A 13,396-nucleotide genomic window follows, 5' to 3' on the forward strand; every position below is an offset into this window, starting at 1 on the left:
TCCTGAAGTTCTGGAATCCCTAAGTATTGAGTATTGAGTGAGTATTGAGTACTTAATACTCAGTCTTGTGGGTGTTGGATGTTGGGCTACAAGGAGTGTGAAGGAGGTGATGTCAAAGGGCAATGCCAAGACTCTGCAGGTAATTGAGAATTCTCCGCCAACCCGAGTGGTAATCTCACTAGTACCTATAATGTATGTACTCCGTACATCGATAAGTATGGAATATCCTTGTCTAAGCCCTGAACTAACCCTGGAACGCTCATGATGATCCTGGAGGATCCGCACGTGGCAAAGTTCCACAAATTAATATCCCATCCTCTATAATCTTTATCCATTCTTGTGTATACCCTACTTGTATACTCGTATACTCATACCCCGTACTCTATACTCCGTACTCTGTATCTGTGTATCCCTTGCTTGACTCCGTCTACTTTAGAGTATCCCATCACTACTCACCCGAATCCACCTGCAGCCCACCCCTGACCGACTCTTGTAAGATCGCTGCGAGATCCCTCCGACCTCCTTTCCCTTCTCCCCCACCGCCAGCTTGACCCACTTTGGCCGTTTCGGCCTCCTGAGTCGCCGTCTCATCAAAATACTAAACAGCCTCTTGACCAAACCGGTCTCAGTCCCGCCCTTCGGTCCTTTCTCTTTCTTCAACAGCCTGAAATTCTTCACTTTCCAACCTCAAATATCTACCATCATACCCAGTGAGTTCACCCCCCGTTTCCATGCAAAATTCTTCATTTTAGTGGACCGATCATTATTGAACCGAGGACCAACCCGTGCTAATCTTCCCCTCGTTCACAGTCCCATTTGCTTGAACCTCCCCAAATATCCCGCCACCACCACAACCTCACGTCGCTAGAGGTAGAAATGGCCCGCCAACCCTCTCTCGACTCTGAGCGGCCCATCATGTCCAATTCGGTACGTCGATTGCCATCTACTTCACCCCCTTTTGCCCCTCCATGCGACCCAAAACCGCCCATCGTCCCACCGTCTATTCCCACCCCCTCTCCAGTCCCGATGCCGATGCCGATTTTCGATCCCCCGACGCACGCAGCACCACATTGAGTTCAAATTCATATATGCTAACCCCGCCTGTTCTTAGAACCGCAACTCCAAGCGCTTCTCCACCATCAGCGGCAGCCCTTCGCTAGCCACTTCCGATCGCACCACCGCTAGCCTGCCATCTGGCGACCCCAGAATCCGTGACATCACCCACCTCGGCGACGGTCTGGAGCGCCTTGAAAACAAGCCTCTCCAGGCGCAAAGATTCGTTCCAACAACCGAAAAGTCGGATAACCTCAACAAACTCGCTCTCGGAGCCAAGGTCGAGCGTGCGCTCGGTCGACGAATGACCAGCCAAGATGCCGTGATGCGCAAGCCGTCTTTGAGCGAGAAGACTTCCTCTTGATTTGTCTCCTTCAGGAGTTGGCAACCCCATGTTTCCATTGTGTGGGACCCATTTTACGTCCTTTGTCTTATTTCAACTTTTATACAACCCCCCTCTTCTTTCGCCTACCTTTTGATCATTTCCAGCGGGGCCTCTTTGACGAGGTTCTATGATACGATCGTTTTTTCTTTTTCTTATTATGTCACATTTCTTTCAGGCTCATCATGTCCCATCATCATACCCCCCCTTTATTTCGAGGTTATCATTATTTCTTTTCTTTTAGGGCGTTTCTCTGATGAATTTTACAACTACGCATGAACCTTTTTTCCTCCCTCTGCTGCAAGTCCTCTACTAAAAATGACTCTTATTTTCCTAGCCTAATGTAATTTGTGATTTAAGGCAGGAAATATTAGAAACTTCTCTTTTTCAATGAGGTGGTACTAGTCTGTTTGTAACTGCGGTAGTCCTTGCCCAGATAAATGGCGGCGAAGATAAGCATACAGTTGGGAGTACGGAGTACACTAGGATCTTTTCTCTCCACTTTTTCTCCAATATATCTACTTTTGACTTCATCAGTCCCACTGTCTCATACTTTTGTATCTGATTTTATCTAAATTCAGCCTATCTATCTAGTATATAGTGTATGCTACACTATATACCACACTATAGTCTGCTCAGTCAGCTTCTCGAAGGCTCCTCAATTCTGCCGGGCGGTGAAATAATGCCAAGCCCACGCGAAACCCGCACGGAGAGTCGCAGTTGACGAAGCTGCTTTTTCTCCAAAGTGAATTCCTCCACAGCAGCTTCGTTTCCTTTTCTGATCGCTGTTTGACACTCCGCCAGCTCGCCCCCCTTCTTCCTCTTCTCATCAGCATCTCCATCCTCTCGACCATCAAAAACCCCTCACCTTCCGCCGTGACTTCATCCACACAAGAGAGCCTTTCCAAGTGACTTCCCACCTCACCTATACTTTGCGAATCGTCTCTGCGTCCTTCAGAGAGTCATCTGTGCTTTTCACTCGCCATTCGCCTTCTTCCATTCCTTTTGCTCCCATCAATTACTTGCATTAGTGCTTGGTTCTATTCGCATTGTGAGTTCTGGCCACCCATCTGCTCTGTGTGTGGAGACATCTAGACTAACCATATTTCCCCAGTTGAAACCAAGCGAAAAAAAATATCAAGCCTTGTTAGATATTTCACAGACCCATCTCTTAGAGAGTTCTTTTCTTTTCCTCTAGCGTCGGGTGTCGATTAATTCCAACACTCTCGGTCACTTTATTTCGATCCCGTTTCCCACCACCACTCAAGCGCCAAAACCCCTCTATCATCATGGCCGATATGACCCAGGCTCCTCTCAACGGCAGCTACCCTGCGCAGCACGCCTACCCCGACTCGTTCAACAACACCCACGCTACTATGAACACTGCGGCCAACTTCCAGCCGGCCCAGTCCTCCACCCCTACCACCAACACCCCAACCGAACACAAGAGCGACATCCCCAAGGATGAGGTCGGCTGGTTCTTCGTCGAGCAGTACTACACCACTATGAGCCGCAACCCGGACAAGCTGCACTTGTTCTACTCTCGCCGATCCCAGTTGGTCTTCGGTACCGAGGCTGAGTCTGTCCCCGTTGCCATTGGTACTAAGGTGAGTTTCATTGCGCCGGACCCTTCGCCACTTAGTATACAGGACTAATTGTTTCGTCCGTTCTAGGCTATCAACGACAAAATTAAGCAGCTCGACTTCCAGGAGTGCAAGGTCCGCGTCCTGAACGTTGACTCCCAGGCTTCCTTTGACAACATCCTGGTCACCGTCATCGGTGAGATCTCCAACAAGTCTGAGCCCTCTCGCAAGTTCATCCAGACTTTCGTCCTGGCTCAGCAGCCCAACGGCTACTACGTTCTTAATGATATCTTCCGCTATCTCGTCGAGGAGGAAGATGAGATTGTGGAGGATGCCGAGACCACTCCTGTTGCTGAGGCTCCCAAGGTTACTGAGCCCGCCCCTGTCGTTGAGGAGGCTCAGGTGACCGATGACGCCCTGGCCAACAAGGTTGATGAGAAGCTTGAGGAGGAGACCAATGGCGAGGCCGAAAAGCCCGTCGAGGTTGTCCCCGAGACCAACGGTACCGCCCCCGAGGAGGTTTCTGTTCCTGCCGTTGAGGAGGCAGTGGAGGAGGAGCCATTGACTCCTGAGCCCACTCCCGCTCCTGTGGCTGAGAAGGAGGCTCCTGTCGAGAAGAAGGAGCCCGTTGCTGCCACCCCCGCTGTTCCCAAGTCGTGGGCCTCCATTGCCTCCAAGGTTAGCGCCGCTGCCGCCGCCGCTGCCGCCGCCGCCCCCACCACTGCTGCTGCTCCGGCTGCTGCTACTCCGGCTGCTGCCGCTCCTAAGGCTGCTACCCCTGCGGCCAGTGCCCCCTCAGCCCGCCTCTGCGGCTGCGGCTGCTCCCGCTGAGCCCCGTTCCCAGGAGGCTGCCCCCACTGATGGCTCTGGCTGGCAAACTGCCGGCTCTGACCACAAGAAGACCCAGTCCCGTGCTGGCGAGCAGCAAACCACTCTTGGTTACATTAAGAATGTCACCGATAAGGTCGACGCCAATGCTCTTAAGCAGACCCTGTCTCGCTTTGGAAAGCTGAACTACTTCGACGTCAGCCGCCAGAAGGTACGCATATTCGTCCAATCTTGCTTTTTTGTTTAACGTCTCCGGTAACTAACATATCCCTTTAGAACTGCGCTTTCGTTGAATTCGCCGAGCCCTCCGGCTACGCCGCTGCCGTTGCCGCAAACCCCCACCAGGTCGGCAGCGAGCAGATCCTCCTCGAGGAGCGCCGTCCTCGCGGCAATGCCTATGGCAGCAACGGTGCCAACCGTGGTTCTGCCGGTCGTGGCCGTGGTGACCGTACCGGCAACCAGGGCCGTGGAGGTTTCCAGCGCGAGGGCCGTGGGGGCTTTGCCCCCCGTGGTCGTGGAGGAGCCAACGGCAATGTCGCCGCCAAGGGCCGTAGCCAGGCTCAGACTGCTTAAGCTCCTTGCCTCACTTCTTGACGTTTTATCACACGCGGATGAACTTTTCAGGCACTGTATTAATCCGATTTTGATCTCTTTTCCTCTCTGTTTCGTCCCTTGTTTCTAATGACATGTCTTATGTTACGTGACTCGACTTGCCCCTTTCTTTTCCGTCACAGTGCATATTAGCGGTTGGGTCCGGGTTGGCTTGGAAAAAGTTGTTTTCTCTTCTTTCCCTTGCCTCTCTGGGCAAATGTGTTTTATTCTATCGTGAATCATGCCTTGATCTCTTGCTTCTTTCCCTTCTTTTCTTTCTTCTTACTCTTCTGGTCTATGGTTTAGCTGTCGTGTTGTCTGGCTTCACGCTTCTTTGCCCCCTTATATTTTCTCCCATTGTCTTTTTTCTTCTTTTTTTTACAAAGTTATTACTCTCTACACGTTACGTTACTTTTTTTGTTGCTGGCATGATCTGTGTTCTGCACGGCATAGCTACCTTATATCGCATACTTTTTATCTAGCATAGCAAGCAAGTTTCCAGGGTTTTTTGAGGTGTCGTACCAATCGGTTCCAAATTTCCCTTTTTTTTTCATTATTCTCTTCGTTTCTCTTCGTTTCTCTTCGTTTCTCTGTATTTCTTTTTCTTTTTTCTTTGTTTTTGGACTGGTCAATCTCCTCAATTGATAAGGAGGCGGTGTGGGGAGTACCTCAGTGGACCTCAGAAGATGGGGATGCAGATTCCAGGAATGTTCCAGATTAGTTTCTTCCTGGTACTTTGTGCAATTCAATTCAATTTGACTTAGGTCGTACAGGATTCCCCTGCCTTAGCCAAAGCCATCTGCTGTGTTTGTGTTCCCTAGCCTAGTCGTGAATATGATTGAAGGGTAATTAGAAAGGATCGAACAGCCCGAAGGTTCTAGATGTATAGGTGCCTCAGGCACCAACACAGCTCTCCCCAGGAAGAGTGAAAGCTCTCAAAGTACGGAGTATCTGCAAAAAGGAATCAAAAATAGAGTCTAAAAAAAAGTGGACCTTGACAGAAACAGAGGAAAAAGCAAAAAGAGCCCCCCCCAGAAAGAAAGAATCCTCTAGAAAGTTGGCTGGGGGCGAGCACAAAGTTGCCTGACCGACGGTGGAAGTTGCTGGATCGCCGTGGAAACCCACCAGAGAATTTTTGGAAACACAAAAGCCTGCCCGCTCTTTTATCCTCTTCATCCCCCCCTCAAATTTGGATCTGCTTCCGGTCAGCAGTTCATTTCTTCTCTCTTTAGCATTTTCTTGTACGTTCACCTACACCCCCATTTTCCATCTTCCATTCCCACCTCCATCTCTCTGCCAGCCACCTCTCATCGATCTCTTCCTTGACCCCCTCTTCCCCACTTTTACTGTCAGAGGGCAAGAAACTGAAGAGAAAAGAGAGAGGCATTGACTTCACTCCATCATTACCACTCAATTGTCATTCTAACAGCATATCCAGAATTTCACCGCCATCATGCCCGAGACTTTCGAGTTCCAGGCTGAGATCTCTCAGCTGCTCTCGCTGATCATTAACACCGTCTACTCCAACAAGGAAATTTTCCTTCGTGAGCTGATCTCCAACGCCTCCGATGCTCTGGACAAGATTCGCTATGAGTCCCTCTCGGACCCCTCCAAGCTCGACTCCAACAAGGATCTCCGCATCGACATCATCCCCGATCTCGAGAACAAGACCCTGACCATCCGTGATACCGGTATCGGTATGACCAAGGCTGTAAGTTATGCCCTCTCTCACACTCGCACACCATCCCCATGATGAGTCATACTCGATCCTAATACAAACTTTCTAGGACCTGATCAACAACCTGGGAACGATTGCCCGCTCCGGTACCAAGCAGTTCATGGAGGCTCTCTCCGCCGGTGCTGACATCTCCATGATCGGTCAGTTCGGTGTCGGTTTCTACTCCGCCTACCTGGTTGCCGACAAGGTTACCTTCGTCTCCAAGCACAACGATGACGAGCAGTACATCTGGGAGTCCGCCGCTGGTGGTACTTTCACCCTGAACCAGGACACCGAGGGCGAGCAGCTCGGCCGCGGTTCCAAGATCATCCTTCACCTGAAGGATGAGCAGATGGACTACCTCCAGGAGTCCCGCATCAAGGAGGTTGTTCGCAAGCACTCCGAGTTCATCTCCTACCCCATCTACCTGCACGTCCTGAAGGAGACCGAGACTGAGGTCCCCGACGAGGACGCTGAGGAGACCAAGGAGGAGACCGAGGAGGGTGACGAGAAGAAGCCCAAGGTCGAGGAGGTTGATGATGAGGAGGAGAACAAGGAGGAGAAGAAGAAGACCAAGACCATCAAGGAGTCCAAGATCGAGGAGGAGGAGCTGAACAAGACCAAGCCCATCTGGACTCGCAACCCCGCCGACATCACCACTGAGGAGTACGCCTCCTTCTACAAGTCCCTCTCCAACGACTGGGAGGACCACCTCGGTGTCAAGCACTTCTCCGTCGAGGGTCAGCTCGAGTTCCGCGCCATCCTCTTCGTCCCCAAGCGCGCTCCCTTCGACCTGTTCGAGACCAAGAAGACCAAGAACAACATCAAGCTGTACGTTCGCCGTGTCTTCATCACCGACGATGCTACCGACCTCATTCCCGAGTGGCTGTCCTTCGTCAAGGGTGTCGTCGACTCCGAGGACCTGCCCCTCAACCTGTCCCGTGAGACCCTCCAGCAGAACAAGATCATGAAGGTCATCAAGAAGAACATCGTCAAGAAGACCCTCGAGCTCTTCACTGAGATCGCCGAGGACCGCGAGCAGTTCGACAAGTTCTACTCCGCCTTCAGCAAGAACATCAAGCTCGGTATCCACGAGGACGCCCAGAACCGCCCCACTCTGGCCAAGCTCCTCCGTTACCAGTCCACCAAGACCGGCGACGAGCAGACCTCCCTCGCCGACTACGTCACCCGCATGCCCGAGCACCAGAAGAACATGTACTACATCACCGGCGAGTCCATCAAGGCCGTCTCCCAGTCTCCCTTCCTGGACACCCTGAAGCAAAAGAACTTCGAGGTCCTGTACCTCGTCGACCCCATCGATGAGTACGCCTTCACCCAGCTGAAGGAGTTCGACGGCAAGAAGCTCGTCGACATCACCAAGGACTTCGAGCTTGAGGAGACCGACGAGGAGAAGGCCGAGCGCGAGAAGGAGGAGAAGGAGTTCGAGGAGCTGGCCAAGGCCCTGAAGAACGTTCTCGGCGAGAAGGTCGAGAAGGTCGTCGTCAGCCACAAGCTGATGGGCGCCCCCTGCGCCATCCGCACTGGCCAATTCGGCTGGTCCGCCAACATGGAGCGCATCATGAAGGCCCAGGCCCTCCGTGACACCTCCATGTCCTCCTACATGTCTTCCAAGAAGACCTTCGAGATCAGCCCCAAGTCCTCCATCATCAAGGAGCTGAAGAACAAGGTCGAGGCTGACGGCGAGAACGACCGCACCGTCAAGTCCATCACCCAGCTTCTGTTCGAGACCTCTCTGCTCGTCTCTGGATTCACCATCGAGGAGCCTGCCTCCTTCGCTGAGCGCATCCACAAGCTCGTCTCCCTGGGCCTGAACATCGACGAGGACGCCGAGACCGTTGAGGAGAAGGCTTCCGAGGAGGCTCCCGCCGCTGAGGCCACTGGCGAGTCCGCCATGGAGGAGGTTGACTAAATGCATTCGCTGAAATGAAGCAAAATGCCTTTCTTAATTTGATTATCTTTCCATGTCTTTGCTACCTTGTCTTACGGGAAATGAAATGGGAAACGAACGGGATCACGACCCTTGATGCTTTTTACCTTTGTTTTGAAATGTGAATTTTTTTCTTTTTCCTTATCCAAATCCATTGATTTGAGTTTCTTCAATTTTCCTGCTTCCTTTCTCCTCCTCTTCGATTCAGGCGTTGTTGTGTTTGGGTCTGCTCCATTCATACTTTGTCGAGAACGTCCTTGTAGATTTTTAAAAGTAGCTTTCCTTTCTATCCAAAATAATTTGGCTAGTTCTCTATGGCATTCTTGCATATTACTGTAATATCCATGGATAAGGGTGCTAGATCGTATCCTTTCCCACTGCTCCAAAAATTCGAGGATGTAGTCGTGTAGACCAGACAGGGCACATTGCCACTACCCTCACCCATGAGACCCAAGTAGTCTAGTATTCTCCCGCTCACGAATGTCCTCAGGGGTGGACCAACATAGCTGAGGTGACCTGTGACACCAACGGTACATTCGTATCTACTCCAAACTAGCGTTGCATCCATGTAGAGTTTAATGACTCTGGGAGAGACAGGATATGCTTGCTGTCCTACGCAAGTCCTTTTGTCAACTCCATGTACCGAGGAATATTATACTGACCATCAATCTAGCTATTACTCTCTGACGGGCAATCTCATGTCCTGGATCATGTCTACCTCAACTCTGACAACAGCCCCGGTGTATGGCGGTACCTGCGGTAAAGGTACAGCGACTTGTAGCAGTGTTAAGGCCACTGCTGCGCTCATTATGCTTGTCACGGCCGCACTGGGGTTCAGTTCTGACAGTGACAGTGACAGTGATAGTGACTCTGTATGGAACTCGTCGGGATCAAGCCTAGCAACCAAGACGGCCAATGCTGTTTCTGCAGATGATAAAGCTGCACCTGGTGCTGGTATCTCATTTGGCTCTGAGATTGCAATTGCGATCTGTGCACCATTTGTAATTACCATTTTAGGAGTGGTTACTTTCATTACTAGTATCAGTCGTAGAAAGCTAAGATCTCCTATTAATAGTATCTCCGATTATAAGTAGGATTTGAATACTACCAGTACTAGTAGCAGCATGCCCTAAAACGTGCAGATCGAATTTGCATTAAAGCCACCATTAAATAAGTAGTACTGCTAGTACTACTTACTAGTATATAGGGTGATTTGGCTGAGACTGTCAGTAACCTATATATCTACCTACTAGTAGTAGTATGTACTAGTAGTATGTGGTTTCTGTTGATACCTAGTACCAGGAGCTCCCAGAGCGTGGAACTTAGATGATTTTGTCCACCTAGTAGGAGCTCATTAGTGAGCAGAAAGGGGATTCAGAGAAGGTGGGCAGTAATGCATTCAGAGTGAAGAAAGATGTTGAGCCGTTCTTTGCTTTATTGGTCTGATCTCCTGTTGATTTTCAAATTGGAGGGTTCATTCTATTGATAGCTTGATTTAAACCCTCCTTCGATCGAGGAAGCCCATTTCGTGGAAGGATTAAGAAGAGCTTTGTCGTCGCAACATCTTATCAATAGAATCTAATTATGGCAATTCAGAGACAGTATTTGTCGCAGAAAGCTCCCCCACAGGCTTTTTGGAAGAGTGGACAGTATCGGAAGGGGCCTCGAACACTTGGGCACCGTCGGTCGGTAGTTCTGGCTTATCATGCCAAATTCCAGGCTGAGAGCCTTGTCCATAATTTCCCGGTTGATACTTGCGTCGTCGATTGTACCAGATCGCGGCGAGCGCAATCAAGGTAACCGCAATCACGGCTCCAATGACAGGACCAGCAATCCATGCCTTCGAAGATTGTCCATCTGTCGGTGTGTTACCCTGAGATGTGGCCGTGGGCGATACCGTCGAGCTGACTCCTGTGCTGGTGGTGGTGGTTTGCGTCGCAAGATCGGATGGTTGCCAGCGAATGAAGATGGCCTTAGCATTAATGCCGTCAGCGGTCCTCATGCTAGATGTTGTACCGGCTTTTGTGAATGTCCATAGGTGGCTAGAGTCGCTATTATAGGAGGTGCACCGGTTCGCTGAGTACCAAACTATGCCATTTTCGGTTTGGGCGCTATAGCCTCTAGTCACACAAATCATGGTCAATAAACAGTCAGAAGATATACACAGATTGAGCTTACTTTGGACAGCAGGTTGCCCGAGTCTCGACATTGCCGTTGATAGAATCAACCGATTGGCTGGCTATCCAATAGCCTGATGGACACACGCCCGGCGAGAAGTAAGAGTTGGTGTTGGTCGCATATCCCGAGGGAAAGCAGCTGCTCCAGTCTGTGGGCCCCTGACTTAACCACCAACCAGAGTCGCTGGCATCAATTGCGGTGTCGTAGTAATTAGTGCCAGACAGGTACTCAATGTACCAAGTGTCGGTGGTACATGCGGCCGGCGGCGAGAAGGTGGTGGTAAGCGGCGCGGGTGTGGGGCTTGTCATGATGGTCCTATCATTGAAGGGTAAGGTAGGATCATTGAAAACCCACGAGGAAAGAGGGCTCGCGGTAGGCGACGGTCCCTTTAAAGACGGTTCATCGTTAGTTTCATGTCCCTCGACCCTTAACGTAATGCCCGCCCGGCCGTGTGGGGGCCACTAATGCGCTACGACGCGTATCATCACCACTTGCAGTCTTCAAACACCCACCATGCCTCTAAATCGCGCTCAATGCTCGCGAAAATCGATTGAACAAGAAGGCAGGATTTTATTGGCTATCAAAGATATTCAAAATAGCTCTACCGAATCTATATATCAAATTGCAGAGCGTTTTTCAGGTGCTACGCTTAACTCTTCAGCGCCGCCTTGGTGGACAGCAATTTCGCGTTAATATACGGCCTAATGGTCATATATTGACTTAATTTGAGGAGAGAATTTGCTTTTTTAGTGGATACTCCCTATGGATTTACGTAGAGCAGCGCCTAGGCTATCTACTATATCAGAAATAGTATATCTAATTTCTAATAACACTAGTATGACTGTCGGTCGATTTTCAATTCCTAGCTTCAACCTTGCAGGTACAGTTACCAGTGAGCCAGGCGTACCCTGGATGTTTATATGTAGTACCTATCAAGCATCTGAGCATGTGGGAGCATACAAATAGTTCAAGTTGATAAATCTCTTCCAAACTACTAGACCGACTCCAACTGCTGGTGTATTCTTTAATCGAGGCGGGAGGGCGTGATGTAATAAGCAGCTTGATTCAGGGCCCCTGTGTTTGTTGAACACTAAGAAGTCGGCTGTGATTTCTAAATGCAATAAATTGATACTTCTAGCAAGAGTAATGATTTTAAGTGGAGCGGCTTGGGATCTTTTGGAAAGAGTTCGCTGGTGTCAATACCATGCCGACAGTCATTCTGCAATGAGAAACATGTGTTCATTGAATATCCGAAGAGAAACAAAGAAAGAAGAGCATGTAATATTTAGAATTCATGTGGTCACCCACCATAATACGAACTAACCAGGTAAGGTTACATCGCTTACTAGTTCATCAACCGGCGATTAGTTAACCAACTAGGAGTTATACATTGTGGTGGAGAGCCGCGTAATGCAAGCCTCAAGCTCCAGGTTTCGAGGTTGCCCAGGTGCTTACATTATAGCGAGTAGGAAGATAGTTTGAATAACAACACACTTGACACTCCCCAAGATCTATTTTCTTGATCAGGGACCTTTGGCTTCACTCCCAGAAGATCATTAGAATAACAGCTCTATTTCTATTTTCAGACCTGATTTGGAAAACTGAATCCCAAATCATTCAAAACCCTCAATCCTCTCTCGTCTAATTTCGGATTATTGCGCAATGCAAAGAAATCCAGCCAGAAATTGCGAGCTTCGGTATGATCCGGAAGGTACTTACGCAGTAGATCTTTCCATTCTTTATCCTCTTGACCAAGACCAATCCCCGCAGCCGTAAACTCCCACCATACGGGGAAATAGCCCGAAGATTCCCAGTCCAAAATACCTGCCAAATTACCCTGATCTACAATGATATTGACACTGGCAAGGTCGCAGTGAGAAAATGTTTAGGGGGGCAGCAGTTGGCATACGCTGTCGTAACTTTGAGCGAACTTGCTCTGGTACATTTGTCAGTGCCAATGACATCTCAGCCCACAGCTCATCACCGGATGACAAGGGCCCATGGCCAATGCCATAATCATTGATAAATAGAAAAGCATTGTACAGAGGCTGTCCGTTCAAGCTTTCCATCCGACTCGAATGAAGTGTGCGAAGCTGAATGAGATATTCAGCGGTCTGTTTTGCTATGCGCTCTTTATCTGCCCCGCACAACGTTGACCAAACTTCATTTAAGGGATGTCCCTGAATCCGTTTTGTGAGCAGGAAATATGTCCCGTCATCCTCTTTCCACTCTTCAACAGTCTGGGGTATCAGTATTGAAGTCTTCTCGGACAGAAATCGCAAGTTGGCAGATTCGAAATTGGGTGGCTCGATGGACCGTTCTTTGAGGATGAGGTTTGAACCTAGAGACCACGCTCCTCGATTACTGACGCCGTAGAAGAGTTTCACATGGCTTTTGTAGCAGCACGCTTCTTGACGGGTTGGCGACCAGCTACATGCTGAGCAGGTGTTTTCGGTATCCATCTGGGGATAGATAATAGGTATGATGTTGTCCGAAGAAACTTAAAACGAATCTTTGGGAATGAGGCAGTCTCACGCTTTTATACAGTCGTTTCCCGAACAATCACACCGCCATTTCCCACCGCTATTTTTGTTCACCAGTAACGTCAATTGTGATGACAATAAGCTGGTTCCGATGGTGATAGGTTGACTAATTGAACTGACCTTCACGGAAAGGAACAAGCTAAACAGTTCTCCGGGCAGAGTAGCTAGCTTTATGGAATTGACCTTCTATTAGCTATAGGGTATTCCGTACATGACACAGTCTTCGAGAAATAAATGACGATCGCCGTGCATTCGCATTAGCAGCCATGGAGCCTACATAAGGTAGCCTGCCCCGATTGGCTATGGTTCACTTCGAGAATCATGACCTAACATGCAAAGTTGGACACAGTTACACGACATTCACGAGTTATTTCAATAAAGAATCAGACGTAACAGCCGCACATTGTATTACCTGTCGATCGAAGGCCATACTCGCGTTGTAATTCCACTGGTTTCCTTAGTGATAGGAGCGATGCTTAATGTGGCTGTCTACTTCAATTAGACGGATAGCGAGAAACCACACACATAGAGGGGACAGGTTATATGAGAAGAATGTGTCTGGATTGCTCGCAT

At 49.6% G+C, this 13,396-nt stretch overlaps 6 protein-coding genes across 6 annotated transcripts; 4 read left to right on the forward strand and 2 right to left on the reverse strand.

The window, feature by feature from the left end:
- Positions 1 to 876: 876 nt before the first annotated feature.
- Positions 877 to 1,417, forward strand: N7533_001814 (uncharacterized protein; the record flags this gene model as incomplete). The annotated part of the gene is made up of 2 exons (XM_057098464.1): positions 877 to 927; positions 1,112 to 1,417. 2 exons carry the CDS (start codon positions 877 to 879, stop codon positions 1,415 to 1,417), a joined length of 357 nt encoding a protein of 118 aa, XP_056963600.1.
- Positions 1,418 to 2,724: 1,307 nt separating this feature from the next.
- On the forward strand, positions 2,725 to 4,419 carry N7533_001815 (NTF2 and RRM domain protein; the record flags this gene model as incomplete). The annotated part of the gene is made up of 4 exons (XM_057098465.1): positions 2,725 to 3,042; positions 3,109 to 3,801; positions 3,863 to 4,057; positions 4,123 to 4,419. The coding sequence occupies 4 exons, from the start codon at positions 2,725 to 2,727 to the stop codon at positions 4,417 to 4,419; spliced, it is 1,503 nt and encodes a 500-aa protein (XP_056963601.1).
- Positions 4,420 to 5,890: 1,471 nt separating this feature from the next.
- hsp90 (chaperone Hsp90) lies at positions 5,891 to 8,084 on the forward strand (the record flags this gene model as incomplete). The annotated part of the gene is made up of 2 exons (XM_057098466.1): positions 5,891 to 6,148; positions 6,225 to 8,084. 2 exons carry the CDS (start codon positions 5,891 to 5,893, stop codon positions 8,082 to 8,084), a joined length of 2,118 nt encoding a protein of 705 aa, XP_056963602.1.
- Positions 8,085 to 8,812: 728 nt separating this feature from the next.
- On the forward strand, positions 8,813 to 9,196 carry N7533_001817 (uncharacterized protein; the record flags this gene model as incomplete). The annotated part of the gene is made up of 1 exon (XM_057098467.1): positions 8,813 to 9,196. One exon carries the CDS (start codon positions 8,813 to 8,815, stop codon positions 9,194 to 9,196), a length of 384 nt encoding a protein of 127 aa, XP_056963603.1.
- A 488-nt stretch (positions 9,197 to 9,684) lies between these two features.
- On the reverse strand, positions 9,685 to 10,588 carry N7533_001818 (EGFR-like transmembrane domain-containing protein; the record flags this gene model as incomplete). Its single annotated transcript, XM_057098468.1, has 2 exons — positions 9,685 to 10,222; positions 10,281 to 10,588. The coding sequence occupies 2 exons, from the start codon at positions 10,586 to 10,588 to the stop codon at positions 9,685 to 9,687; spliced, it is 846 nt and encodes a 281-aa protein (XP_056963604.1).
- A 1,274-nt stretch (positions 10,589 to 11,862) lies between these two features.
- On the reverse strand, positions 11,863 to 12,742 carry N7533_001819 (aminoglycoside phosphotransferase family protein; the record flags this gene model as incomplete). Its single annotated transcript, XM_057098469.1, has 2 exons — positions 11,863 to 12,122; positions 12,190 to 12,742. The coding sequence occupies 2 exons, from the start codon at positions 12,740 to 12,742 to the stop codon at positions 11,863 to 11,865; spliced, it is 813 nt and encodes a 270-aa protein (XP_056963605.1).
- Between the last annotated feature and the right edge of the window lie 654 nt (positions 12,743 to 13,396).

This window comes from Penicillium manginii (assembly GCF_028828005.1).
Source record: "Penicillium manginii strain IBT 31320 chromosome Unknown utg000002l:1.0-5564898.0:1.0-5567710.0, whole genome shotgun sequence".
In the NCBI taxonomy this organism is placed as follows: Eukaryota; Fungi; Ascomycota; class Eurotiomycetes; order Eurotiales; family Aspergillaceae; genus Penicillium; species Penicillium manginii.